General features: G+C 38.3%; 1 protein-coding gene across 1 annotated transcript in view; it reads right to left on the bottom strand.

The window, feature by feature from the left end:
* Positions 1-1,112: 1,112 nt before the first annotated feature.
* The window catches only part of TMEM260 (transmembrane protein 260), an 84,489-nt gene continuing 58,554 nt past the window's right edge, over positions 1,113-27,047 (bottom strand). The window contains exons 13-16 of the mRNA XM_004370890.2: positions 14,231-14,407; positions 12,612-12,665; positions 9,635-9,725; positions 1,113-5,726 (exon numbers count right to left, since the gene is read on the bottom strand). Coding sequence (XP_004370947.1) covers positions 5,472-5,726; positions 9,635-9,725; positions 12,612-12,665; positions 14,231-14,407 — 577 coding nt within the window. The 3' untranslated portion in view covers positions 1,113-5,471. The remainder of the gene's footprint in view (positions 5,727-9,634; positions 9,726-12,611; positions 12,666-14,230; positions 14,408-27,047) is intronic.

Here is a 27,047-nt window from a genome sequence, read left to right as displayed (position 1 = left end):
TGTTGGCAAAGAATGTTGAGTGTACCATGGACTGCCAGAAGAACAAGTCTGTCTCGGAAGAAGTACAGCCAGAGTGCTACTTGGAAGCAAGGATGGCAAGACTTCATCTCACATTCTTTGGACATGTTATCAGGAGGGACCAGTCCCTGGAGAAGGACATCATGCTTGGCAAAGGAGAGTCAGCGAAAAAGACGAAGACCCTCAAGGAGATGGACTGGTACGGTGGATGCTACAATGGGTTCAAACATAGGAATGATTGTGAGGATGGTGCAGGACTGGGTAGTGTTGTACACAGGGTCACTATGAGTTGGTACTTGACAGCACCTAACAACAACATAAGCAAAACTGGTTTTTTTGTTTTTTTTTAAACTTCCTCTCACCTACTACACTGTCTCTTAACTCTTCAAAGGAATCCTACTTGTTTTTTTTTTTTTTTAAATAAAAGGATCATGTTCCTTTTATAAAAAACTCCTTTTAAAGCTTCTGTAACTTTTGCTAGAGTATTTTAAGAGTCCTTGATGTTTTACATTAACTTTTAATAGCACTGTTAGTAATAAAACAAAGTTTTCTTTCCACTTTCAAAACTTAATCTTACAGGGAAGACAATATAAGAAGACTCTAGTCCTTGCATCTTTTCTCCCTCAGAATTCTCAATGGGCCCTCTGTTGCATTTTTTCTGTTCGAGTCTTGGCACGCCAAGGTATCATAGGGATTTCCTGAGTCTTAGATGATACTCAAGGGTCTGGGGTGATGGGTGGGTGATTTATTTAGGATCAAAACTTCTTTGCCCTGGTTTAGAACCTGGGTATAGGCTGTGAGGTTTCATAATACTGTAATCTAGGGATGAGAAAACTGGGTATCATTTCCCAAGTAGTGTCCCCTTTTTGGTTTTGCATGTAAGTAATAACCACAAGTATGAAGAGTATTTCCAATGGTTCAATCCTCTAGTGAATATTTAATTTAGATGAAAGAAATCTCAAAATGTCTTTTAAAAGATTACATTACAAAATAACCTCTTTCCAGGTTAAGACTTATAAATAGATTTTTTTTTAACAGAACATAATCTCTGTTTATTAGTTTATGAAGATTGTACTCCACTTCCATCCATAGTACTTTCCCCCAATACTACCTACAGCAGATTTATACAAATTCTAAACAATTAAAATTATGAAAGTGTTAAATCCTAGATTTGGCTTATTCCTATATACCCTTTATTAGACCTTAACAATATTTTCCTCCTCTAATGGCAACCATGTACAAAGAGACTTGAGACTCCTTGGGTGCTGTGTGAAGTTGGACCATTGGGATAGGAATGTGGTTCAGTTATTTGCCTTTGTGGTCTTGACTTGTATCTTGAATCTTTCTCAGCCTTATCAGTTCAACTTTTCTAAAAACATAAAAATACCTGTATTGCTGAAAATTAACCCTCATCAATAACACCCTGGCTCTACAGAAAAGATCCAAATAACTCCGTTTACAGGTCAGCAATTGTTGGATTCACATTTACAGTTTTGGAATCTCTACCCATCCATCCTCCCCTCCCCCTTTTTTTGGTAACATGACATAATCTAATATTTCTAGTACATACAATTTCCACAAAATATATATTACTTTACTGAAAAGCAATCAGGATTTTTTTTTCCCAGAAAGAACTCTTACACAAGATATATTCCTGTTAGTTTACTTTCCTATATCCAAGTAAGCACATGCTACTATTCCTGGGCTTTTTTTACACCATCCATGTTGATCCAAATCAAACAGACCTTTAGAGGGTACTGACAATGACGTCTTCATTGAATATGATCACTGCAAAAGCTTTAGCTTCTTGTTTGCGCTGTAATGCTGTGCCAAGATCTTGGCCTTTCGATATTCCCAGAATCCCTGGAAACATTATTTATTTGTTTATGAGTATAAGCCTTAGAATGGTTGTGCATCCACGAAAAAAAAAAATTGAGGATGAACAAAGCAATGTGAATCTCTTATTGGGTTGGAATATTTTTCTTTATGTAACCATAGGACTTGGAGCCAGTTAGAATAATATTATTTGGAGTATTACCCTATTTTGGTGCATTTGTAAAAATATATCCAAAGTAAAACAGAGTGAAAGGATTTGCTGCAACAGGATCCACTTTTTTCAACCTGTGGTGTTAGAATTTTTTTTTCTGAATATTAAAATTAACGTTTTTAAACTCTGAGTGATTTTGGTGGGAATGATTAGAGATTCACATTGTTTAACTTTCAAAATATAAACTTAACTACTCTTCACACCCTAGCCTGATGACTTAAAGACAGTATCCTAAAATAAAACACTCATAATGGGCCTTATTTAAATATCATAAAGGCTAAACAGCATAGTTCCATCATCAGCATTATGAACATAAGTAACATTTCACAATTCTATTGGAAGATTTCAAAATTGTTCACTAGTAACTGATTGTCTTCTATTTTGGCTCCATTTTAGGTAACAGAACATAAACTTTTTTCTTTTAATGGGTCATTTAAACTACAAAGCAAAAAGGAAAGCCAATTCTAAGAACCAAGCATACTTCCCATCAGAGGGGACAGGAATTGGGAGTCAGCGCACTCAGTGGCTAGACAACATGGAAGCCACAAATCCCTTCTCCCCTCGCCCTCGGTGCCAGGGCAGCAGGGCACCGAGCATGTGGGAAGGCAGACAGTTTTGCTGGCTCCCACTTGCTCCTCAGGCCAAAGTCCAGGCAGAAGTTAGCCTTGTGGGGTTCCTGTTGCCCTGCCAACCCATCCCACTCCTGGGACACTGTTAGGAGAATGCTGGCCAAATCCTGCATGAGAAGCCACCTCTTTCACATTCTCTTCGATGTCAGGGGGTTAGACTAAAGGAAACCCCTTCTGTCAGATTTTATGGTGTTTGTGAACCAGCCGAGGAGAGTAAGAGAAAGAAAAAGAGAGACTTGTTTAATCTCACACGATAAAAAGGAAGGAATGCTTCGAAGTAGTTGATCTGAAAATGATGCCAAACATCCCTAAGTTTCGGCACAGGTTACTAGCTTCCCATTTACCAATTGGTTTTAGAGATTTAAATAATTATGATCCTCTCGACTTTTGGCCATCATATTATTTCCTTCCCAAAGAGAGTGGTCCCAAGTCGCTGTTGCACAAATACAGAATAATCTATGCCTTACTTGACAATAATCAATACATAAAGCATATTCAGACATGTATGTTGCTCCATAGTATAGATACAAAATTAAAAAGCAGGCATTCTCAAAAAGAGGTCTTCATTAACCATTCTTAGGAGTATAAACAAGAAATATTACTTTTAATAAGGTTCCTCAAACATCACATGTATATGTTGATACTCACATGAATATTCACATACGAATATTTATTCAGAAACGAACATGTTCATCTCATACACGCACACAATCTCTTTTCTAAACCAATAAAGACTGGGTAAAGTTTATTTTGAATATTTTTCCTTTTTTTTTAGAAAAGTGAAAAATCATAATCTTATACAATTTCTTTCAAATGGATAAACTTAGACATTTTATCAACGCTTCTTTAAATTTTTACACCATGCTGAACTCCAACAGGTTTTTGTTTTAAGGTAAACCAGGTTTTCGGTTCTTCCCTGTGGAGAAGTTACTTTCAAGTCAGTGAAAGTTCTTGGCCCGTGATTAAAAGTCTTTGCCAATTAGTACTCAACAACTTCAATTCATTTTTTTCTGGTTCAAGATGAGTAGGAGCCTAATAAGGCTGTGATAAAAGGGCAAAAGGCACTGAGAGCCAAAAGCGGATTAATGAGCTCCTCCATTTATTTGTCTTCCTAACAGCTGAACTGTTACAACTATTGACACTCTTCAAAAGGTTCCGCTCTGAACCCTGTCCAGGCCCTGCAGGCTCCAATGGACATCTTCAAATCCAGAGAATGGAGGGGCAAGAGCTTCCCCTGTGTGATGCCAAAACCAACAAAGCCCCATGGATCAGGTAATGAAACTTCAGCTTTTCCCCCTTTGAGATTTATTTACTGGCAGCTGACAAGGGGCAAATGCAGCTCGAATTGTGCAGTCAAGGCCCTGTCAAGCTTTTAGAGGCACCCTTGTCTTGAAGCACCTTCATGACTGGCATTTCACTCAAAAGCCCTCGGCACTAGTCCTTAACAGCTTATGACATCACAAAGGACACTCCAGACAGATGCCTACATGGCATCCTGCAGCATTTTAAAAGAGAATTAGTGGTTTTAATTATGGTCGTAGTATGAAAGGGAACCATGCAAGCTCCACAGGAGACCTTTGATCAGACCCTTTTGCTAGTACAATGCCACGGAACTGTGACTATTCCTGGTGAGGGGCCTTTTCTTGCTGAATGACTCACCAGTGATCTTTGAATGCAGACAAGCTTCTAGCCCTCCCTCTTCATTAGTGAGCATTTCTATACAGGGGCCTATATAGTGCTTGGAGTCTAGGAGCTACACAATTGGGAGGAAAAGAAGCCCTACAGATTCTGGCCTCTACTTAGGAAGTGGTGAAGGACTCTGAGTGACTTTATTCATTAAAACAGGTTGCTATTAATTAACTGTCATAATAAAATAAAGAACTATTATTTGCATTTCTTACTATGTTCTCTTTAGTAATATGTATAAAAGATGCTTGTAACAGAAATGGATTTATTGAACCACTTCCCCAACCCCCTGGTTCCCGCCTTTTTTTTTTTTTTTTTTTTTGGCAGTAGAAGCCTACTAATTATTGGGCCCAGACGTATGAGTCCAAATAGAAGTAAAACATAACACTATAAAATTAATTAAGGAAATACAAAATCCTTTTTACTTGCCAGTCAGTTTATGCAAGTGAAATCAGCAAACATCAAATCAGCTTTCCTTTCTGGTGATGTCAGAGAACTATCTAAGACGATGAAACTCAGACTTTTTTCAAAATCTCACCCAGCTGGTGTTTAGCTTGAAGTGTAAGATTACGTAACAACCATGGTTACTCAAAAGACAAGGGAAAAAAAAGTATTCAAACTGGAAGCATAGCAAGATCTACTCTTTTTAAAAACTATTTCACTTGCAGGAAAAAGAAAATGTCTTTGGTCTGGTATTAATACTTTAAGAATTCACCTTCAAAACCGATCCCACTAAGCAGGGCCCTTAAAAGGTTCATGGTTGGTATTTTAAGTATATGAAAATAGTTCATTCTCTTCTAGAATCCAATCAAGCACTGTCATTTGGGGAAAGACTGTAGAAGTAGGAAGATTTTTCAAAAGATCCTCACCAAAATGCTAATTTGGTAACATGGGATGAAGGGAATTTTGTATAAATAGCACATCTCAGTCACTAAACACTTCATTAAACAGTACTGGTGTCCCACATTACTTATAGCTGGGCAATGATTTAGTTTTCAATTTTTATACAGTTTCTTCTCTCGGAGGAAAAACTTTTGGACTTCAGAATTCTGGAAGCTGAATGACAAGCAGGTTTTTCACATTTTGCTGTCTCAAACATTTTTCATATTTCTCAGACTTCGCAGTTCTTTCCTTAGGTGCTTTAGAGCAACTAAAATATCAGCCAGCTGGGGGTCATTCCGTGCTTTCTGAGTGTAGAGATGGAAATGTCTGATGGTCTCAGATAGGAGGACTTCAGGGTCTGTGTCCCTTTCCCGAAGACCAAGCATCCGTTCACAGGCGATGGCATAGTTCTTGTGCCAATTCACAGGGTGTTCCTTTTGTAAATAGACAATCTCCTTATAAAGCTAGAAAAAAGCAAAATGTTGGTATCCCATTGTTATTCCTTGACGTTTTTCAAAAACAGAAAACACAAAGGAATTAATAACACAAGGACAAAAAAAATCCAAGCAGCTTGCAATAAAAATCTAATTGTTGCTAGGCCATGCAGAAAATTCAAGGATGTTACTATAATTATTACAGTAGTAGGAGGCAAATATGCTTCATCTAAAACTGCTTCTGGGTTTTTCCGGATGCTGCTGGGGGAACCTAAGACACAGTGTGTCGGGATAAAATGCTCTTCCTCCAGAAAGATGTTCTGGAAAAGCGATTTAGTTCTAATTCATGGAAAGCGATTTACTCAACAGGCAGAAATGTTGAAAAGTCTAAATTCAGCTATTGGAGAGGAAAAAAAAAAAAAGCTTTCTTTAGAAGACTGAACCAAAAAAGGACTTGAAGGTATTTAAATTTTGTGCCACATGATCTACATACATTTCTCTCCACATTAAAAACAACAACAATATAACAACAACAAAACAACCCAAACCAATCCATTACCAAGTAGGCTGAGCATAAAAATAAAATGTGAGAGACTTGCTTAAAGCAAGATATTTAAAACCTTGACAGGATCCTATCACTACAATGTTGATGGTTATTTACTTTGCCCACAGGAATTCAGAATTTTGTTTTTTAACATCAGTGACAGTATTAATTGGACAAAGAATTTTTGATATTGAATTATCCAGAGGAAAAAAAAATCATCAAAATTTAACAAACAAACAAAAAAAAGCAGAACCAAATCTGCAAAATGGAATACTACACTTGCTTATTGGGAATTTCACAGCCTTCTTAGGGATTGTCAGATTGGAATCGCATTTCCAGGAACTTGAGTTTGCCAAGCAAGAATGCTTTATCCAGGGACAAGTGCTTTTTGAATTAGAACTGTATTCATAAAATAATTCAGTTGAAAGGAAGCCAATTAGATTATCTATTTTCCGAACAGACAGACAAAGGCATACCTAACCTATTTTTACCCAGCTTTCCCTTGAAAAATTCCACAATCTACATCTGATATGTCATTTTGATATGCTATAGTCCTAGTTCTTCAAGCCGCCTTTTAAGGCAATTTTTCTCTTAGTTCCCTTCATTTTATAAAACAGGAAAGAGCCACCCCCATTTTCACATACATCAAAGCTATAAAGTCAGCCTCCTACCTTTTAATTTTCTTCACAAAATATTCACAGTTTATCCTTTCCTCAGAGTCCTTTTTGCTCTAACCATTGCTTCTCTTTCTGAGCCTCCCTTCAACGAAGAACGTGTGTCAAGTGCCTGGCTTGCCGCCCAACACACTAGGCATGCAGGAACTGTTCAGTTTATTTGCTTTCCCAAAGTTTTCAAAACCCTCCTCAGGCCTTGGAGTCCCCAGCTACTGCCAGCACATCGATGACCATTTCCAACTGCCCAGGAGAATGAGAGGCTCACCTATAGCCGTCCTGCTTGAGTCAAAACCACATTGCTTTCTTCTACAGCACTGTTACTGATGCGTAATCCACTTATTTCTGATGACCCATTGAGCCACATGCACCAAATCTTAAGAAGCAAGTCATTTCCCATCATGTGGAATACATTTTCTCCTCTATGTGTGTGTTGCTTGCTGTTAGTCTTAGTGGACTGTGTTCTCTTTATTGGGGACATCTTCATCTTATCAAATTTATTTCTAAGGAATTGGCAACTCTGTGGTCCTCCACTACAGTGTGATGTCAACTAAGCTTAATGTCCTTTATAAGCTATTGAGTGGGATAATGTAAATAATTACAAAAATATCCTTTACACCTAACAAGAATGCTCTTGAAAAACCAGTATTAGGGGCGGGTTTGGGTTGACCCATCATGTATTTGGCCTCCTTTGTCTTATACATAATGTCCCACATCTAGGGACAGATGTGAAGGAGATACCAATAGTCTATGTTCACTGAAAAAAGCTAACTGGCCCAAAGAGACAATAAATCCACGAATTAGCATCAGTAGTGGCCTAACAACTATGGACCTAGGACACTGGAGAGAATATTAAATATCAGTTTAAGTCTCAGATCTCTCCCAGCTAAACACTTCTCATCTTTCACAGAATCACAGGGCATTAGGGATGAACAGGATGTGAGATGACCAGGATATGAGAGATAATCTGTAAAGGTTAAAGCCCACAGTTTTTTAAGACAAAATTGAGGCCAGGAAAGGTTAAGAGACTCACTCACAGTTGACAAGGAGTGGCAGGGCAGGACTAGTGCCTGGATGTCCTGCCTGCCAGCCAGAGCTCCAGCATGCTGTCCTCTGTAATTTAGTGCCTTATAGTCCTCCATGGGGCACCCTGGAGGGCTCTGCCTTTGTCCCTGGGGCTCCCTCCATATGGACTACCCTCTCCTCCCCTCTCCCTCGCTTGCCCCACCATCTAACTTCTTCTGATATTTCAAGATGACACTCAAGTGATATCTTCTCTGGAGCCCTCTCCTCCCTTCCTCACCACTCTCCTCTCCAGCTTGCTCTGACTTATGTACGGCTCTCTGTGTCCAAAATAGAAGTATAGACCTCTCACAACACTTATACCACTGAACTGTAACTGAGGATTTTATCCTCTTTCTCCTCCATTAGCCTGCTCTCTCTTTGAGAGCAGGAACAATGCTTGATCATCTCCAATACCATATTTGGTATGAGTGGGTGCCCAGTAAATGCTCTGTGAATAAATAAATGAATAAGCAATGAACCAATGATCACAAAAGCGAGGAGGAAAATCAGTCATACTAATTGGATAACTTGCTATTTTGACTTAGCACCAAAGTCCTGCCTGAGTAGATCCACAGTGGTCTAGAGACAGCGGAAATACCTGGTCTCTTTTCATTACTCCTTGCCAGGATGTTTGCTTCCTACAGAGCAGGCTCCCAGACTATCTCAGAAGGTGTCTGAAGAGCCCAGTGCTATAAATCACAGAAAAGCAGGTACTTGCTAAAATAGTGTCCTCTGTGCACCCATATCTCATCAGAGACGATAGATTTGTGTAAGAGCCTCATGAAGGTGTGACTGCCTTCTGAAGGTCTATCCCGCTTCCTAGGGCCCTAGTTAGAAAACAGAGCCACTCTCCATGACCCTTGATTTTTCATCTTGAAATCTCAACCAGCCACTGACCATCATTTAAAGTGCAGCCAGGCCCATGGCTTTTGTATGAGACAGTAGCCCATCGGGACTTGGTTTTTAGAAAGTCATTGTATTAGTTTCCTATTGCTGTTGTAACAAATTGCTATAAACTTAGTGGCTCAAAATAACACAGATTTGTTATCTTATGGTTCTAGAGGTCAGAAGTCCTACAATCGAGGTGGCAGCAGGACTGTGTTCCTTCTAGAGGCTCTAGGGGAGAATCCATTTCCTTGCCTTTTACAGCTTCTAGAGGCTGCCTGCCTTCTTGGCTCTTGTCCTCTTCCTCCATCTTCAAGGCCAGCAGCATAGCATCTTCAAATCTCTCTCTGATCTCTGCTCACATTGCCACATTTCCTTCTCTAATAACTCTAACCCCCCTGCCTCCCTTTTATAAGGGCCCTTGTGATTACATTGGGTGTACCTTCATAATCAGGAGTAATCTTCCTATCTAAGATCCTTTACTTAATCACATTTGCAAAGTCCCCTGTGCCGTGTAAGGTAATATATTTACAGGTTCTAGGAATTAGGATGTGGATATCTTTAGGGGTGGGGTATTATTCTGCCTATTACAGCCATTTAATTTAGAGAGCACTTATGATACATGGGTATTTTTCCACATATACTGCCTTATAATGCCCAAATTAAGCTGAAAACAAAAGAATAAAAACTTCTGTGATACACCTTTTCTTTATCCCAAACCATCCCACGGCACTCCTGCCAAATACTTTTCAATATGTAAATTTATGACATACGTTATACGCATGAGTGTAGAGTTGAGTTTTCACATTTGAAGGCACATTAGCAGTTTCTGCCAGGTTAAAGATGAAGAACGCTGTTTTCATCCTGGGGGTGGGAGGTGAGAACCTTCGTTAAAATCATGCTGTCAGTTTCACATTCAAAGATAAATGTGCCAGACTTTTCCATTGATAAGGAATGTACAAAGTCCTTTATTATATTATTTTTAATTATCTCATATTGGTGGAAGTTACTCTGAATCAATAGCAGCTCTCCTTTGCCCCTACTGCCATGAGCTGCATTCACACCGATTACCAGACCTTTTAGGAAAAACCTCACATTCATCATCACTGTTGTACATGGTTCTTCCTCCAGATGTGCATTATTGTTCTGCAGAGCAGCTGCGAAGGGGAGACTCGCTGGGTTCATCTGCACATCCCTGAAGGTTCCCATCATGACTGCTCAGGGAACATGTGACCAGTTCTTCAAAGGTGGCCAGACTCTTTGACCACATGAACACGTCCCGATTGTGCTCAGCACACCAATTAAAGAAATACCTGGCCAAATAATGACCTGCTTTCTTATTTTATGTGATCTTCTCCCCAGCTTTCCCATGTTCACTGTGAAGAACTGTGCAAACGTAACGGTATATTTTTGATCAGTTTTTCAAAGCAAGTATTTGTTCCATATAAATAGACTGTTACTCAAAATATGCTGTTTTCTGACTTTGAAAATCACCACTGCATAAATTATAGTATATCTAGTTTTTTTTTTTTTTTAAATTTCTGGAAATGTTTTAATGTATTATCGAAATCTTAACCAAGTAACTGTCTAGAACAAGAAAATTTTATTTATAGTTTCATTATGTAATGGACCATAACATGTAAGTAATATTTTTCCCAAAAGTACCTAACATCAGTAGCTTTAGCAGTTACTTGCTAAAACCAGCTGAGTTCTCTGGCTCTTTTTTTTTTTAATATTTCATTGAGTTTTTAGTAAAAGTTTATACAGCAAATTATGTTCCCATTTAACAATTTCTACACATACTGTTCAGTGACATTGATTACATTTTCCACATTGTGTCAACATTCTCATCATTTCCATTCTGGTTGTTCTGCTTCTATTAATCTAGCTTCCTTGCCCCACCCCTCACCCCCCAACCTTCTCATCTTTGCTTTAGGGTTAATGTTGACCATTTGGTCTCATATAGATTATTATTATTATTTTAAAAGGAGCACTGGGTGATATTATTTTAAGCCAATCTGTTATTTAGCTGAAAGGTAACCTCTGGGAGTAGTTTCAGTTTAAAGTTTAAAGGGTATCTCAGGGTAATAGCCTCAGGGGTTTCTCTAGTCTCTATTGGTCCAGTTAAGTCTGGCCTTTTTTTTTTAAGAATTAGAGTTGTGGTCTACAGTTTTCTTCATTCTATCCAGGACCATCTATTGTATCCCTGGTCAGAACAGTTGGTAGTGGTAGATGGGCACCATCTAGTTCTTCTGGTGTCTGGATAGATGAGGCCATGGTTTGTGTAGGCAATTAGTCCTATAGACTAGTTTCTTCTTTGAGTCTTTGGTTCCCTTCTTTCTCTTTTCCTCTAGACGAGTACAGACCAATAGTTCTATCTTAGATAGCTGCTCACAAGCTTTTAAGGCCCCAGACGCTACCTACCAAATTAGGATGTAGAACCTAAACTTTATAGACTATGTTGCGCCATTGACTGAATTGTCCTATGATCCTAAGCCTTCAAAGCTAGTAAACTAATCCTGCAAGATGTCTGGGAGGTATCTGTGCCTGTAACCCCTATGTGTTTTATTATATATATAAATATTTGTGTTGTAAATATTTTTGAAATCATTATTTTGGAGTTGTATTTCTTGACAATTTTTAAAAAACTTATTTAAGCTCTTTATGTTGTTGTTAGCTGCCACTGAGTTGGCCCCCTGACTCATGGTAACCCCATGTGTTACAGAGCTGCTCCATGGGTTTTTCTTGGTTGTAATCTTTATGGAAACAGTTTGCCAGGCCTTTCTTCTGTAGAGCTGGTAGGTGGGTTCAAACTACAACCTTTAGGTTAGTAGCCCATCGCAAACCACTTGCTCCACCCAGGCTCCTTAAGCCCTTTATATTGTAACTTAATTCTTAGTGCAAATCACTGTCCCTGGCACAGAGTGGGCATCAATACATTTCTGCTGAAGGAAGCACTCTATATATATATGGTGCCCTGTCTATATCACCTACATTGATATTTCACATTAATATTTAGGTCAAAGTTTGTTAGTTATTTTGACTATTTTAAAATAATGACAGGATTTTAACCAAGAGAATCAGTACCATCACTATGAAGTGTTCCAGACACTTCATAGTGTATGGACAGTATGATCTCTCTTTCTAAACAGCAGGAAAGTACAGCGTCTGTCACCTTAATATTAAAATCTCTTTAACATGTTTGTCTGCTCCATTAGACTATGAGCTTGTTGAGGGTAGGGACTGGATCATATTCATATGTGTACCTTCAATGCCTAGCACAGTGTCTGGCCTCTAGAAGGTATTAAGAAATGCTTAAATAATGAACTGGCACATTAAAAATGAAGGCAGGATTGTGCTTATCAACTTTTACTCAACCAGTTATATACACTTCGGTTTAGATGAGGTAGTACAGACAAGATTAAGAGTCTTCCAGAATCAGACACACTTGAGTTTTGGATTCTATCACTAGTAGCAGTGTGCCTTTGGAAAAGTTATATAACCTCTCTAAGCTCCAGTTTGTTCTTCTAGAAAATGAGGATAATAACAACTTCTTCATAGGTTGTTGTGAGTATGAAATAATATTATTCATGTATAATGACTAATACAACATCTCAAACAAAATAATTGCTCAATAAATGTTATTTTTATTAACATCACTCACCTCTACTCCCAAAATGAAAACTGCCAAGGCTACTTCTCTGAAATATCAAAAAATAGACTGAAAACACAAAAATGTGGAATAGTCACCTTGCTTGCCACATCTCCTCATTGGCCACAGATTCCCAAGAAGATGGATCGAACCTGTAGTTGTGAGAAAATAATCATTTTTTTCTGTTAACTACATTTATTCTTATGGATATGTAACCTCTGTTTTATAATTACAAGGCCAATACAATAGGCAGGATCTTGAATACTAATAGGGACCTCAATCATGTTAGTGATTTTGGGTTCTGGTAAATGTGTTCTTAATCTGTATAATGAGCCCCAGTGTCTCATGGGAGAAAATGAAGGCTTTATGGGAATAGGCTGGTGGCCTCTGGGAAGACTACTGCTCCTAGAAACCATTAGAAGGGCAGACGTGAGTCATCCTACGGGCACAGCTAAGAGCCAAAGAGCTGTGAACTAAGGGGATGAACCTGAAGAGAGGGGCTGTCTGGCTCAATCAATCATTACTGGAGCTACGATGCTGCTGGAAGAACACTGGCCAAAACTTTTGCTGATGTTTCTTTCTCATAATTAAACTTTGTCTTATTATATATTTGTTGTAACAGAATGAAGACAATGAGTGATGATGATGATGTATACTTGTACTATCTTCAGCTGTTAAAGAATGCTATTTTCTAACTTTTCCTCCTGATGGTCACAAAGTGCTTTGATTTAGACCTCACTATTCGTCTCTGGCTGTTATACAACAATATGCTCTGTTAGCTAATATTGAATCACAAAACCTTTGTAGCACTTTTTCACATGATCTTATCTGTTGTTCTTGAATTATAAGCCATTACTTATATAATCTTTAAATAATTCATAATTTTAAAAATAGGCAATGGAAGCACTTTTCTTTAGATGGTAACTCATCTTTCATATGGGAGAGAGTAAACACTATGTAGAAATGCTTAAAAGAAGACCAAAAATGTTCAAAGCAATATAACTGGGTTGAGGCCAAACAACTATGAAGACAAAGTTACTCCTACAGAGAAGCTATCTGCCATATATGAAGAAAGGAAAATGACAAACGTATGCAGGTGGAAACTACCATGGGCAACAGAGTGCCTTTTAGAGCCAATTGCAGTTAATGAATTGCTTCCACTTTTTGGGTAATGAGATGTAGGATGGAGGCCAATATCACATGGAAGAGTTTGAAGTGGAAGATACCATGGCATCTAATGATTATGATGCCCATTCAACCACAGCCTCCCTTTCCCTTCCATCTGCCGTTGTCCTTCAAACAGAGGGACAAGAGAGACATGTTCTCTTTCCATATCATTTTTATGACTACTTCAGTCACAGCCAGTAGCTGGATGAGCTACTTCCTGAGGCCACCAGGGACTACCAAACCACCACTGGGCCTTGTGAGAGTAAAGCTGTTACAATGGCTAGTTTGTACACATGGTAAAAGCTGCCAAAATACTCTGAGCTTTACCAGCAGGGAAAAACCAGGATAGTTAAAAAATGACTGCCCAGAAGTAGATGCTATGGCTCCTGCATCAGCTTATTTACTTTATGATACTTTGTGGGCAGCAAATAACAATATTAGCAATTAATAAAAAACAAAACAAAATGAAAAGGCATCTCAAAATCTAGTTACTTTTTTTAGGCACACAAAACTACTATCCTCCAATTAAAAATACAACTGATATTCATACCGTCCATATTCTTCAGTCCAGTTATAGATATTTCTTGTAAGTTTAATCCATTTGTCAGGGTTGAATACAATCTCTGAAGGCACCAATTTGTCACAAGAGCCCCAGGGCCAAAGTGAATAGTTCTTTTTCCAGGTGGGGTCACCTTCGTGAATTCCTATGCAAACAAATGTTTCTTTTCTATTGAAGACAGAAAAATATAGGATATACTTTTAACTTAAAATTCTAAATGTGACATAAATATAATTAATGATAGATCATTTTTTAAGTCCTTAAACTTTGGTTACCAATAAACCACTTGTGAACATTTTAGGTTTTTTGACTTTTATCTGAGAGGAAAAAAGCTGTTTATGGGGGATACAGGGAAGCAAACAGACATAGTCAATAAAACCTAGCTGTTCCCAACAGTTTAAGAATTTAGTTGGGGACAGCATTCTTTTTTTTTGTAGTTTAAGTGAAAGGTTACAATTCAAGTTAGTCTCTCATACAAAAATTTATACATATATTGTTATGTGACCCTAATTGCTCTCCCTATACTGTGACAGCACATTCCTCCTTTCCACCCCTGATTTCCCATGTCCATTCAACCAGCTCCTAACCCTCTCTGCCTTCCCATCTCACCTCCAGACAGGAGCTGCCCATTTAGTCTCATGTATCTACTTGAGCTAAGAAGCACACTCTTCACAAGTATCATTTTAGGGGACGGCATTCTTATAAGGAAAACTCTTGTGGCACTGTCTCATGTGTAAACATAAATATTTTTCGATACTTAAAAAAAAAATTTTACAGGTGGAAATATGTCTTTTTATGTTCCTACTAACAAGTAATCTCTTCTTCCTCAAACTCCCATTGCACTTTATTTTTGTTACTCTTTCATCACTATTGTATTATACTTATTATTTGCATTTGTAATTCTCCCTGGTTAGCCCAGAAGCATCTTAAGGATAGAAGGATAGGCTCTCTATCTCTGAATTAACTCTGAATCCCACACAGCATGATGGATAGCTAGTACACAGTAAATATTTGTTGAATGAAATTAATTAGATTTGAATGACTACTAGGAGCTTCAAATCCTGCAAAAATTAGTACAAGAAATCGTTTAAATGGCATTGGTTAAAAAAATTTATAATCAATAGTTCTATTCTAATTTTCATTTTATGCCTCAATAACTAAGTAGAGAAAAAAAGGAGCATATTACGGGGAGCACTTAAAAGTAAAAACTTCATGAACTTTGAAACAAGACACTTCAAGAAACAAGACAATTCTGGCTTAGAATTTTTTTCTCTACCATTTAATACGTCTATGATTTGGGAAGAACTACTTAACTATCTGTGTCTATCTCCACATTTGTGAAATGGGTATGATAACTACCTTTCAGAGCTGTTTAGGATATCAAGTACAGTCTTAAAACATAATAGGGCTCTGGTTCTGGGGGAGATGGAGTAACATACACATGACCCTGTCTATCCCACTGGACACAATTATAATCCCTGGAAAGAATACACGGAGCAGCTATCTGAGGACTCTGGAAATAAACGGTAGAAAGAAGACTAAGGAACGAGACCAGAATTCGGAGTACCACCAAACCAGCGGTGCGTTTACCATTTTCCCCCTTCACTGTTGCCTGGGTCGAATTTAAAGACAGCCTAAAACACAGAAGTGTATACCAGGTGAGGACAGAAAGAGCTCCAAGAAAAGCCCTTTCTTTCTAGCCCAAGGAGCAGGGAAGGGGACTCCTAAGGGTCAGAGAGAGAGGGGAGGAAATCCTTGGGGTTTTGTCCCCTACTCTCCTTTCCCAGGCACCAGGCAATGCTATGGCAGCCAGTGAGACAACAGCACAGGGATGGCAGAGGCTGCTGCACCTGTGCCTAAAACTGAGGGAAGGGAACCCTTTTCTATGATCAGAGAAGCTAGCTGTGAGTTTAGCAAGGTTGCAGGATATAAGGATTATATACAAAAATCTACTGCATTTCTATACAATAGCAATGAATAACTGGAAACTGAAATTAAAAAATAGTATTACAATAGTGCCCCAAATTAAATGTTTAGATATAAATATAACAAAATGTGTAGGGTCTGTATGCTGAAAATTACAAAAGGTTCATGAAAGAAATCAAATCAAGGCCTAAGTGAATGAAGAGACATATCACGTTCATAGTTTGAAAGATTCAATACCACTAAGATGTCAATTCTCCCCAAATTGGTCTGTAGACTTAAGCAATCCCAATTAAAAACTCTAGAAGGATTTTTTTTTGTAGATATAAAGAAAGATGCAAATGATGTTCAATGCAGAAAGGATAATCTTTTCAACAAATGATATTAGCACAATTTGATATCCATATGCCACACACACACAAAAAAAATACCGGGAGGCAGGGCCAAGATGGTGGAGTATAGTCAGACGCTTCCAGTGGACCCTCTTACAACAGAGACCCGAAAAAACAAGTGATTCAATTATATATGGCAATCTGGGAGCCCTGAACATCAAAGGCAGAGTTGAGGAACCAGACTGAGTGGCAGAGGGAGGCAGAGATTTTTCAGAAGCAGCAAGGAGTTGCCAGACCTGACCGGCGAGAGCCTGAGCCCTTCAGGCCTGAGCATCTCATGGGTGAGCGGTGAGGCAGGCAAGCAGCAGTCCTTGGGAGGTGCGTTGTCCACACCGGGAGAGCCCCAGAGCCAGAGAGTCTACGCGGCCACCCAGAACCAGTGAGAAGCAGCCCTCATCGGTGAAAGATAAGTAATTGCGTATGGCCTACTGCGCAGATCAAAAACATCCACCTTAGGGAAAAACCTCTCTCCCATTTACCTCCCTGCTCCCTGCTCTGCACTGGCTCCCAGACCAGCAATTGCCAAGTCCCCTGGGCCAGAAGTAGGATCTGTCACACACCCGGAGCCATTCTCCCTGCCTTGGAGAGTGAACAAATTAACAAACAGGAAAAAATAAACTGCCAGCTCCCCGAAGCCAGGAACCGAGGGTGGGCACAGCTCCTTTGCCTGGCCACAGGCATAAGGGATCCATGGACTTTGAGCGCCTTTCCCCCTGCACAGACTTGTGTGGGCCCATCTCAACAGCGTAGGCCCTCATTACCACAGTACAACAGGGTATATACCAGAACTCTAACTTCAGCTGTTTCAGCTGTGAAGTGGCAGGTTCTTGACATTTGCCACTGCTCTGCCCATTAAGCAGGGTCTTCACCAACCCACATCAGCGGCCTGAGGACTGGTGGCTCCACCCATGCCACCTGCCACCTGCTAAAGGGGCCCAGGAATACGAGGTGCCCCCTAGTCCTTACAGCCAACAGCATTAGGTGCTTATAGTCTGGCTGCAAAACCCACCCACCTATGCGCTCTAGGGAACAGGGACACGCCTTCTCCTGAACACTCAGGGGCAGCCGTCAACACCCTGCCTTGCTCAGAGTGTGTCCCCCTGCTGCATCCAGATGCCTGTGCCTACACCAATCACCCATGCCTGTCTAGGACTGTAAGTGAGAGCCTACATCACACACTTGGTGGCTATATACCTGGGCACCTGAGCTGAATCCATACAGGAGGGGTGGGCGGACTCCTCAGCTCACATACCTAGTAACAGATCTAACCACCTGGTGACAGGACATTAGAGCTTCAAAGGTGCCAATAATCAAACAAGCTCATATGAGCAGCCTATCTGCACATATCGAAACAAAACAAGAAGCTAGGACACAGTCAGAAAACATAAAATAAATAAATATAATACCTTATTGATGGCTCAGAGACAACAGTCAATATTAAATCACATAAAGAGGCAATCCATGATGGCTTCAGCAAGCTCCCAAAATAAAGAATCTAGAAATTTTCCAGAGGAAGAAAATTTCTTGGAATTACCAGAGGCAGAATACAAAAGATTAATATACAGAACTCTTCAAGAAATTAGGAAGGAAATTAAGCAAAAGGCGGAACACGTAATAGAGGAAATTAAAAAGATCAGAGAAGAGCATAATGACAAATTTAATGGGCTGCAAGAATCCACAGAGAGACAGCAATCAGAAATCCAGAAGATTTACAATAGAATTTCAGAATTAGACAACTCAGTAGAAAGTCACAGGAGCAGAATTGAGGCAATGCAAGTCAGAATTTGTGAGCTTGAAAATAAAGCACTTGACACCAACTTATATGAGGAAAAATCAGATAAAAGGATTTTACAAAACGAAGAAAACCTAAGAATTATTGGAACTCTATTAAGAGGAATAACCTACAAGTGACTGGAGTACCAGAATGGGGGGATAACAGAAAATACAGAGAGAATTGTTGAAGATTTGTTGGGAGAAAACCTCCCTGATATTGTTAAAAATGAGAAGATATCTATCCAAGATGTTCATCGAACCCCACATAAAGTAGATCCCAAAAGAAAGTCACCAAGATATATTATAATCAAACTTGCCAAAACTAAAGATAAAGAGAGAATTTTAAGAGCAGCTAGAGATAAATGAAAAGTCATCTACAAAGGAAAGTCAATAAGAATAAGCTCAGACTACTCAGCAGAAACCATGAAGGCAAGAAGGCAATGGGATGACATATATAAAACCTTGAAGGAAAAAAACTGCCGACCAAGAATTATATATCCAGCAAAACTGTTTCTCAAATATGATGGCAAAATTAGGGCATCTCCAGATAAACAGAAGTTTAGGGAATTTGCAAAAACCAAACCAAAAGTACAAGAAATACTAAAGGGAGTCCTCCAGTTAGAAAATCAGTAACATCAGATAACAACCCAAGACTAGAACACAGGACAGAGCAACCAGATATCTGCCCAGATAGGGAAGTCACAAAAGGAAATCAAAGCTGAAAATAGGAAAATAGGGAAAACAGGGAAACAGAGATGTCAATATGTAAAAGATGACAACATTAAAACAAAAAAGAGGGACTTAAAAAATGTAGATGTAGATTTTTCATATGGAGAGGAAGTCAAGGTGATATAAAAAAACATAAAAGACTGGTATAAACTTAGAAATATAGGGGTAAATATTTAGGCAACCACAAAGGAAACAAATAATCCTACAAGTCAAAGTAAAAAACTAGAAAAATATAAAGACTCAGCAAACACAGAATCAATAACAATGAAAAAGATGAAAAGAAAATACATAAAGGAATATGACTCAGCACAGAAAATTAAGTGGAACAAAGAAACTATGAACAACACACAAAAAAGCTATCAAAATGACAGCACTAAACTCATACCTATCAATAATTACACTGAATGTAAATGGACTAAATGCACCAATAAAGCGACAGAGAGCAGTAGATTGGATAAAAAAACACAATCCATTTATATGCTGCCTACAAGAGACACACCTTAGACTTAAAGACACAAACTAAAACTGAAAGGATGAAAAAAAATATATCAAGCAAACAACACTAAAAAAAGAGCAGGAGTGGCAATATTAATCTCTGACAAAATAGACTTTCAAGTAAAATCCACCACAAAGGATAAGGAAGGACACTGTATAATGACTAAGGATCAATACACCAGGAGGACATAACTATAATAAATATTTACGCACCCAATGACAGGGCTCCAAAATACATAAAACAAACTCTAAAAGCACTGAAAAGAGAGATAGACAGCTCCACAATAGTAATAGGAGGCTTCAACACACCACTTTCGGTGAAGGATAGAACATCCAGAAAGAAGCTCAATAAAGACACGGAAGAGCTAATGCTACAATCAACCAACTTGATCTTATGGACATATACCAAACACTCCACCCAACAGCAGCCAAGTATACTTTCTTTTCCAACGCACATGGAACATTCTCCAGAATAGACCATGTATTAGGCCATAAAGCAAGACTTAACAAAATCCAAAAGCATCGAAATATTACAAAGCATCTTTTCTGACCATAAAGCTATAAAAGTGGAAATCAACAGCACAAAAAGCAAGGAAAAAAAATCAAACACACGGAAACTGAACAACACCTCACTCAAAAACTACTGGGTTATTCAAGAAATTAAGGATAGAATAAAGAAATTCATAATTATCTTAGGAGAAGGGAAGGACAGCAAACAGTACAGGGGAAGTCAGCACAACTGGACTAAACCAAGGCTAAGAAGTTTCCTGAATACAATCAAACACTTTGAGGGACAGAGTAGCAGGGGTAGGGGTCTGGAGGCCATGCTTTCAGGGGTCATCTAGGTCAACTGGCATAACCAAGCTTATTAAGAAAATGTTCTGCATCCTACTTTGGTGAGTGGCATCTGGGGTCTTAAAAGCTTGCAAGCGGCCACCTAAGATGCATCAACTGGTCCCAACCACATGGACTAAGGAGAATGAAGAACAACAAAGACACAAGGAAAGTATTAGCCCAAGAGACAGAAAGGGCCACGTAAACCACAGACTTCATCAGCCTGAGACCAGAAGAACTAGATGGTGCCCGGCCACCACCAATGACCGTCCTGACAGGGAACACAACAGAGAGTCCCGGATGGAGCAGGAGAAAGGTGGGGTGCCGATCCTAAATTCTAGTAAGAAAATCAGACTTAATGGTCTGACTGAGACTGGAGGAGCCCCGGAAAGCATGGCCCCTGGATTCTCTATCAGCCCAAAACTAAAACAATTTCCGAGGCCAACTCTTCAGACAGGGCTTGGACTGGACTGTGGGACATAAAGTGATACTTGTGAGGAGTGTGCCTCTTAGCTCAAGTGGATACAAGAGACTAAATGGGCAGCTTCTGTCTGGAGGTGAGATGGGAATTCAGACAGGGTTAGGAGCCGGTTGAATGGACATGGGGAATCAGGGGTGGAAAGGAGGAGTGTGCTGTCACAGTATGGGGAGAACAATTAGAGTCACTTAACAATGTATGTATAAATTTTTGTATCGGAAAAAATATATATATATACCCTCATCCTAATTCTCACACCTTACAAAAGTTAACTCAAAATTGATTATAGATCTAAAATGTAAACTATAAAACTCTTAGTGACCCAGGGCTAGGCAAAAAGTTCTTAGATATGACACCAAAAGCATGAGCCATTAAAAAAAAAAGGTAATTGGATTTCATCAAAATAAAAAAACTTTTACTCTGCAAAAGACACTCTTAAGAGAATAAAAAGATGAGTTACAGGCTGGGAGCAAAGAATTACAAATCATATTTGACAGAAGATTCATATCTAGAATATAAAAAGAAAACCCATCCATCCCACTCCTAAGTATGAAAATTTATATTTACACAAAAACCTGTACATGAATATTTATAGCATCTCTATTCATAATTGCCAAAAACTGCAAACAACCAGGATGTCCTTCTACAAGTGAATGGATAAACTATAGAACATCTACAAAAGGAATACTATTCAGCAATAAAAAGGGACAAACTATTGATATATACAACAACTTGAATGGATCTCAAAGGCATTATGCTGACCCAAATATGCCAGTATCAAAAAATTACATACTTCCGATTCCAATTTATATGACTTTCTGGAAAAGACAAAACACTAGCAACAAAGAACAGTCTGTGGTTTCCAGGGATTAGGGCTGAGGGAACAGTATGACTACAAAGGAACAGCATAGAGAGTTTTGGGGTTATGGATCTGTTCTGCATACGAATCGTGGTGGTGGTTACATAAATGTATATATGTGTATAACTCATACAACTGTACACACACAGAAGGTCAATTTTACTGCATACTAATTGAAAAATAAAATTAAACATAATAGGTGCTCAATAAATATCAGCTCCCTTCCTTTTAAAAGGGAGTCCCTGGGTAGTACAAATGGCTCAATGGTACAAGCGCTCAACTACTAGCCAAAAAAGTCACAGCCTTGAAAACCCCATGGAACAGTTCTACTCTGCACACATGGGGTCAGATGAGTTGGAATCGACTCAACGGCAACTGAGAACAACAACAACGTTTTAAAAGTATTCATTTAAGAAGGCTTTCATATGATACTGATGATCCAGTGCTGTGGGAAAAAAAATCTCGATTAAATGCCTTTAAATCGTTCATGTCCTGTCACTTAGTAATTTCACTTCTGAGAATCTATTCTATCCTAATGATTCAAAATTCCACCTCCTACACACACATACACACACAAACTATATACACAAAGTCATTTATTGTGGCTCATAATTTTAATATAGTTAAACATTAGATGACACATTATTCACTAATAGCTCCATTAATCTATTATTATTAAAGTACATGTGCCTACTAAAAATATTTGTGAAGAGTTTGTGAAAACATAACAAAATGGTTATATCATACTTGATGAAAGAAAATCACAATTCTATTTTATGTTACGCTTTCAACTTCGTAAAAATTATGCATTTTTAATATATTGGTTGTTTCTGAGTGATAGGATCAAATGTGATTTTTGAAAACTTTTTCTAGCTTTTATAATTTCTTATTTCTGTAATGAACATATATTACTTATTAAATTAAAAACTGAAACCAATAAGCAATATTTATCCTGAGGCCTTTAGGAGTCAAAAATGTTAATGAAAATATATGTGCCAGAATGCTCACCACGTTGTATTACAATCACAAAAATCTAAAAACAAAAATATCCAAAGATAGAATATTTGTTAAATCATCATGAGAATATTATAGTGAAAAAATGATGGTTGTGAAGAGACTTTATTAATTACATGGGGGAATGCTCATGGTATAAAGTAAAAAAAAAAAAAAATAAAATAAAGCAGAAAATGAAATATATCCCAGCTACATAAAATATAATATGCATATATTGAGTGTGTGTGTGTGTGTGTGTCTGTATATAAATATTTAGTTCCCTCGGTAACACAAGCAGTTTGTGCTTGACGGCTAACCTAAAGATTGGTGGTTTGAACCCACCCAGCAGCTCCAAGGAAGAAATACCTGGTGATTTGCTTCCATGAAGATTACAGGCAACATTACCAAATGTTTTGATAAAAGATTCTATAGAAGAATCCTGATCAAAAGGAGGGAAATGTGGAATGGAATTTCAAATTCTCATGGAATCCAGACTCTCTGGAGCCATTGAGGCTGGATAATCCCACAAAACCACTGCCCTGAGGAAATCTTTAAACCTTAAACCAAAATTATCCCCTGAAGTCAATTGTTTAGCATAATTAGAAAAGAACGTTTGCCTTGAGCATTGTCTCTTTTAAAGAATTACCTATATGTGATCAAACTGACAACAGCAACTCAAAAGGTTAGATGAGAAGCTCAGGGAGCAGTGAGTTTATATTAATGATGGTAAAATAATCTGGAAAAGGTAGCATAACTTGAAGAATGTAACCAATGTCACTGTATTGTACATGTAGAAACTGTTGAATTGGTGTATGTTTTGTTGTGTACATATTCACCAAAAAAAAAAAAAAAAAAAAAGATGACAGCCAAGAAAACCCTATGGAGCAGTTCTATTCTGTAACAAATGGGGTCACTATGAGTTGGAATCAACTAGACAGCAATGGGCTTGGTATAAATATATAATTTATGTTAAAAACAAATGGAATAGAAAAATGTTTACCAAAATGTTAATAGTGGTTGTTCTTGAAAGATAGATCATACTGATCTTTACACTTTTCTGTATTGTCTAGATTTTCCACAAGGAGCATAAAATATTTCCATAACGAGGAATTTCATGCCTACAGGATAAAGGCCTTCACAGTCCATGCCCCACCATCCCTGCAGACTCATCCCCTCATCTAGCCCGCTAAGCCCAGAGTGCCAAACAGAGCTACTCCAGGTTCCCTAGAGGTCAGCAGGCCCTTCTCATGACTCTGCATATGCAGTTCCCGAGTCAGCCTTCTGCCACCTACTTGACAATTTCCTACTTAGCCTTTAAGACTCAGTTTAAGTGTCCAACAAATTTTGTCCATACTTAGTCTATCACACTTACTAGATGATACTGTAATTTATCTGTTTCATATTTAAAATGCCACCTGAAACTCCCTCTGAAAGACTGCAACAGCAGGGATCATGCCTCATTTATCTTTGGCTAGTATGGTGCTTGGAACATTTTGGACACATAAAATGTATTAAATAAATGTTGAATGAATGCCCCTAGGCAGAATTAAGTGCTTTCTCATCCATGCTCCCAGAATACTTGATTTATGATGTCAGTTAAATTATCCATTCAGGACATATATTGAGCATTTACTATGATGCTTTTACAAGGCAAGTATAGAGCTTATCCCATAATATTATGATTACTTATATTCATATCTGTATATTTATATAACTAGATTGTGATCTATCTGAATTTGGAAATGAGTGTCATTCGTCTTTTTATTGCCAGGGCCCAATACAAATTCAAACACAGTAAATATCCAATAAATGTTTATGGGGTTGAGTTAAATAAAATGAACAAAAATGCCTATTTGGGGATTTTGATGGTTCTTACTATTTTATTCCAAAACAGAAAAATTAAATATTACTCTTAAAGGGAAAGCCCCCGTGAGATGGATTGACATAACAGCTGCAATGATGGGCTCAAACATACCAATGATTGTTAGGATGGTGCAGGACAGGGCAAAGTTTTGTTCTGTTATACGTAAGGCTGTCATGAATCAGAGCTGACTGGATAGCAACTAATAACGAGCACATTTATATCCATTACCTTCATAAGTATTACTCATGAGTCACAGTAAACTTCACACTTTGAACACCAAAAGTACCACATTATGATGTTCTTAGCAGAGGATAATTTAACTTTGGAATTTACAAAGAATTTCTGAAGTTTCCTTTATGAGACAATAGAAATAATGAAATAGCTCTTTCTTCTTCAAGCTCTGGATAATCCTAAGGATTTCAGAGACACAAGAAATGTGCAACACTATACTATTGAACTAAGACCAAAAATGAAAACTAGAAGATTCTTACCAACTTCTGCAGTCCGAAATTGATCGAACATGCAATCAGGATGCATTGGTAATTACTAGAGATTGGAATTCAAAAGTTGGAAACTAAGAAGAAGGATCGGTAGTTGGAAAATATGGCCTTGGTGATAGAAATGATGGCAGAGATTGCATGACAGAATTTTGCAAGACTAATGAATTCTTCATTGCAAATATCCTTTTTCACCAACATAAACGGTGACTATACACATGGACCTTGCCAGACAGAATACACAGGAATCGAATCCACTACATCTGTGGAAAGAGACGATGGAAAATCTCAATATCATCAGTCAGAACAAGGCTGGGGGCCGACTGCGGAACAGACCATCAATTGCTCATATGCAAGTTCAAGTGGAAATTGAAGAAAATTAGAATAAGTCCACGAGAGCCAAAGTATGACCTTAAGTATATCCCACCTGAATTTAGAGACCACCTCAAGAATAGATTTGATGCATTGAGCACTAAATGACCAAAGACCAGACGAGTTGTGGAATGACATCAAGGACATCATACATGAGGAAAGCAAGAGGTCATTAAAAAGACAGGAAAGAAAGAAAAGACCAAAATGGATGTCAGAAGAGACTGTGAAACTTGCTCTTGAACACTGAGTTGCTAAAGCGAAAGGAAAAAATGATGAAGTAAAAGAACCAAATAGATTTCAAAGGGTGGCTTGAGAAGACAAAGTAAAATATTATAATGACATGTGCAAAGACCTGGAGTTAGAAAACCAAAAGGGAAGAACACGCTTGGCATTTCTCAAGTTGAAAGAACTGAAGAGAAAATTCAAGCTTTGAGTTGCAATACTGAAAGATTCTACAGGGAAAATATTAAACCACTCAAGAAGCATCAAAAGAAGATGGAAGGAATACACAGAGTCACTCTACCAAAAAGAATTGGTCAACATTCAACCATTTCAGAAGGTAGCATATGATCAGGAACCAATGGTACTGAAGGAAGAGGTCCAAGCTGCACTGAAGGAGCTGGCAAAAAAACAAGGCTCCAGAAATTGATGGAATACCAATTGAGATGTTTCAACAAACAGATGCAGTGCAGGAAGTGCTCACTCGTCTATGCCAAGAAATTCGGAAGACCTGGCCAACCGACTGGAAGAGATCCATATTTATACCTATTCCCAAGAAAGGTGACCCAAAGGAATGCAGAAATTATCAAAACAATATCATTAATATCACACACAAGTAAAATTTTGCTGAAGATCATTCAAAATTGGCTGCAGCAGTATATCGACAGGGAAGTGCCAGAAATTCAAGTCGGATACAGAAGAGGATGTGGAATCAGGGATATCATAGCTGATGTCAAGTGGATCCTGGCTGAAAGCAGAGAATACCAGAAAGACCATTACCTTTGTTTTATTGACTGTGTAAGGGCATTCGACTGTGTGGACCGTAACAAATTATGGATAACATTGTGAAGAACAGGAATTCCAGAACACTTAATTGTGCTGATGAGGAACCTGTACATAGATTAAGAGGCAGTCATTCGAACAGAACAAGGAGATACTGCACAGTTTAAAGTAAAAAAGGTGTGTGCCAGGGTTGTATCCTTTCACCATACCTATCTGAGCAAATAACTAGAGAAGCTGGACTATATGAAGAAGAACGGGGCATCAGTACGGGAGGAAGTCTCATTAACAACCTGCGTTATGCGGATGACACAACCTTGCTTGCTAAAAGTGAAGAGGACTTGAAGCATTTACTGATGAATCAAAGACACAGCCTTTAGTATGGATTACACCTCAATATAAAGAAAAAAAATCCTCACAAGTGGACCAATAAGCAACATCATGATAAATGGAGAAAATATGGAAGCTGTCAAGGATTTCATTTTACTTGGATCCACAATTAACACCCATGGAAGTAGTAGTCAAGAAATCAAAAGACACATTGCATGGGGCAAATCTGCTGCAAAAGACCTCTTTAAAGTGCTGAAAAGCAAAGATGTC

Source organism: Trichechus manatus, unplaced genomic scaffold (assembly GCF_000243295.1).
Source record: "Trichechus manatus latirostris isolate Lorelei unplaced genomic scaffold, TriManLat1.0 scaffold00010, whole genome shotgun sequence".
Taxonomy (NCBI): domain Eukaryota; kingdom Metazoa; phylum Chordata; class Mammalia; order Sirenia; family Trichechidae; genus Trichechus; species Trichechus manatus.
The sequence above is the reverse complement of the archived record's forward strand: the minus strand, read 5'-3'. Positions and strand labels throughout refer to the sequence as shown.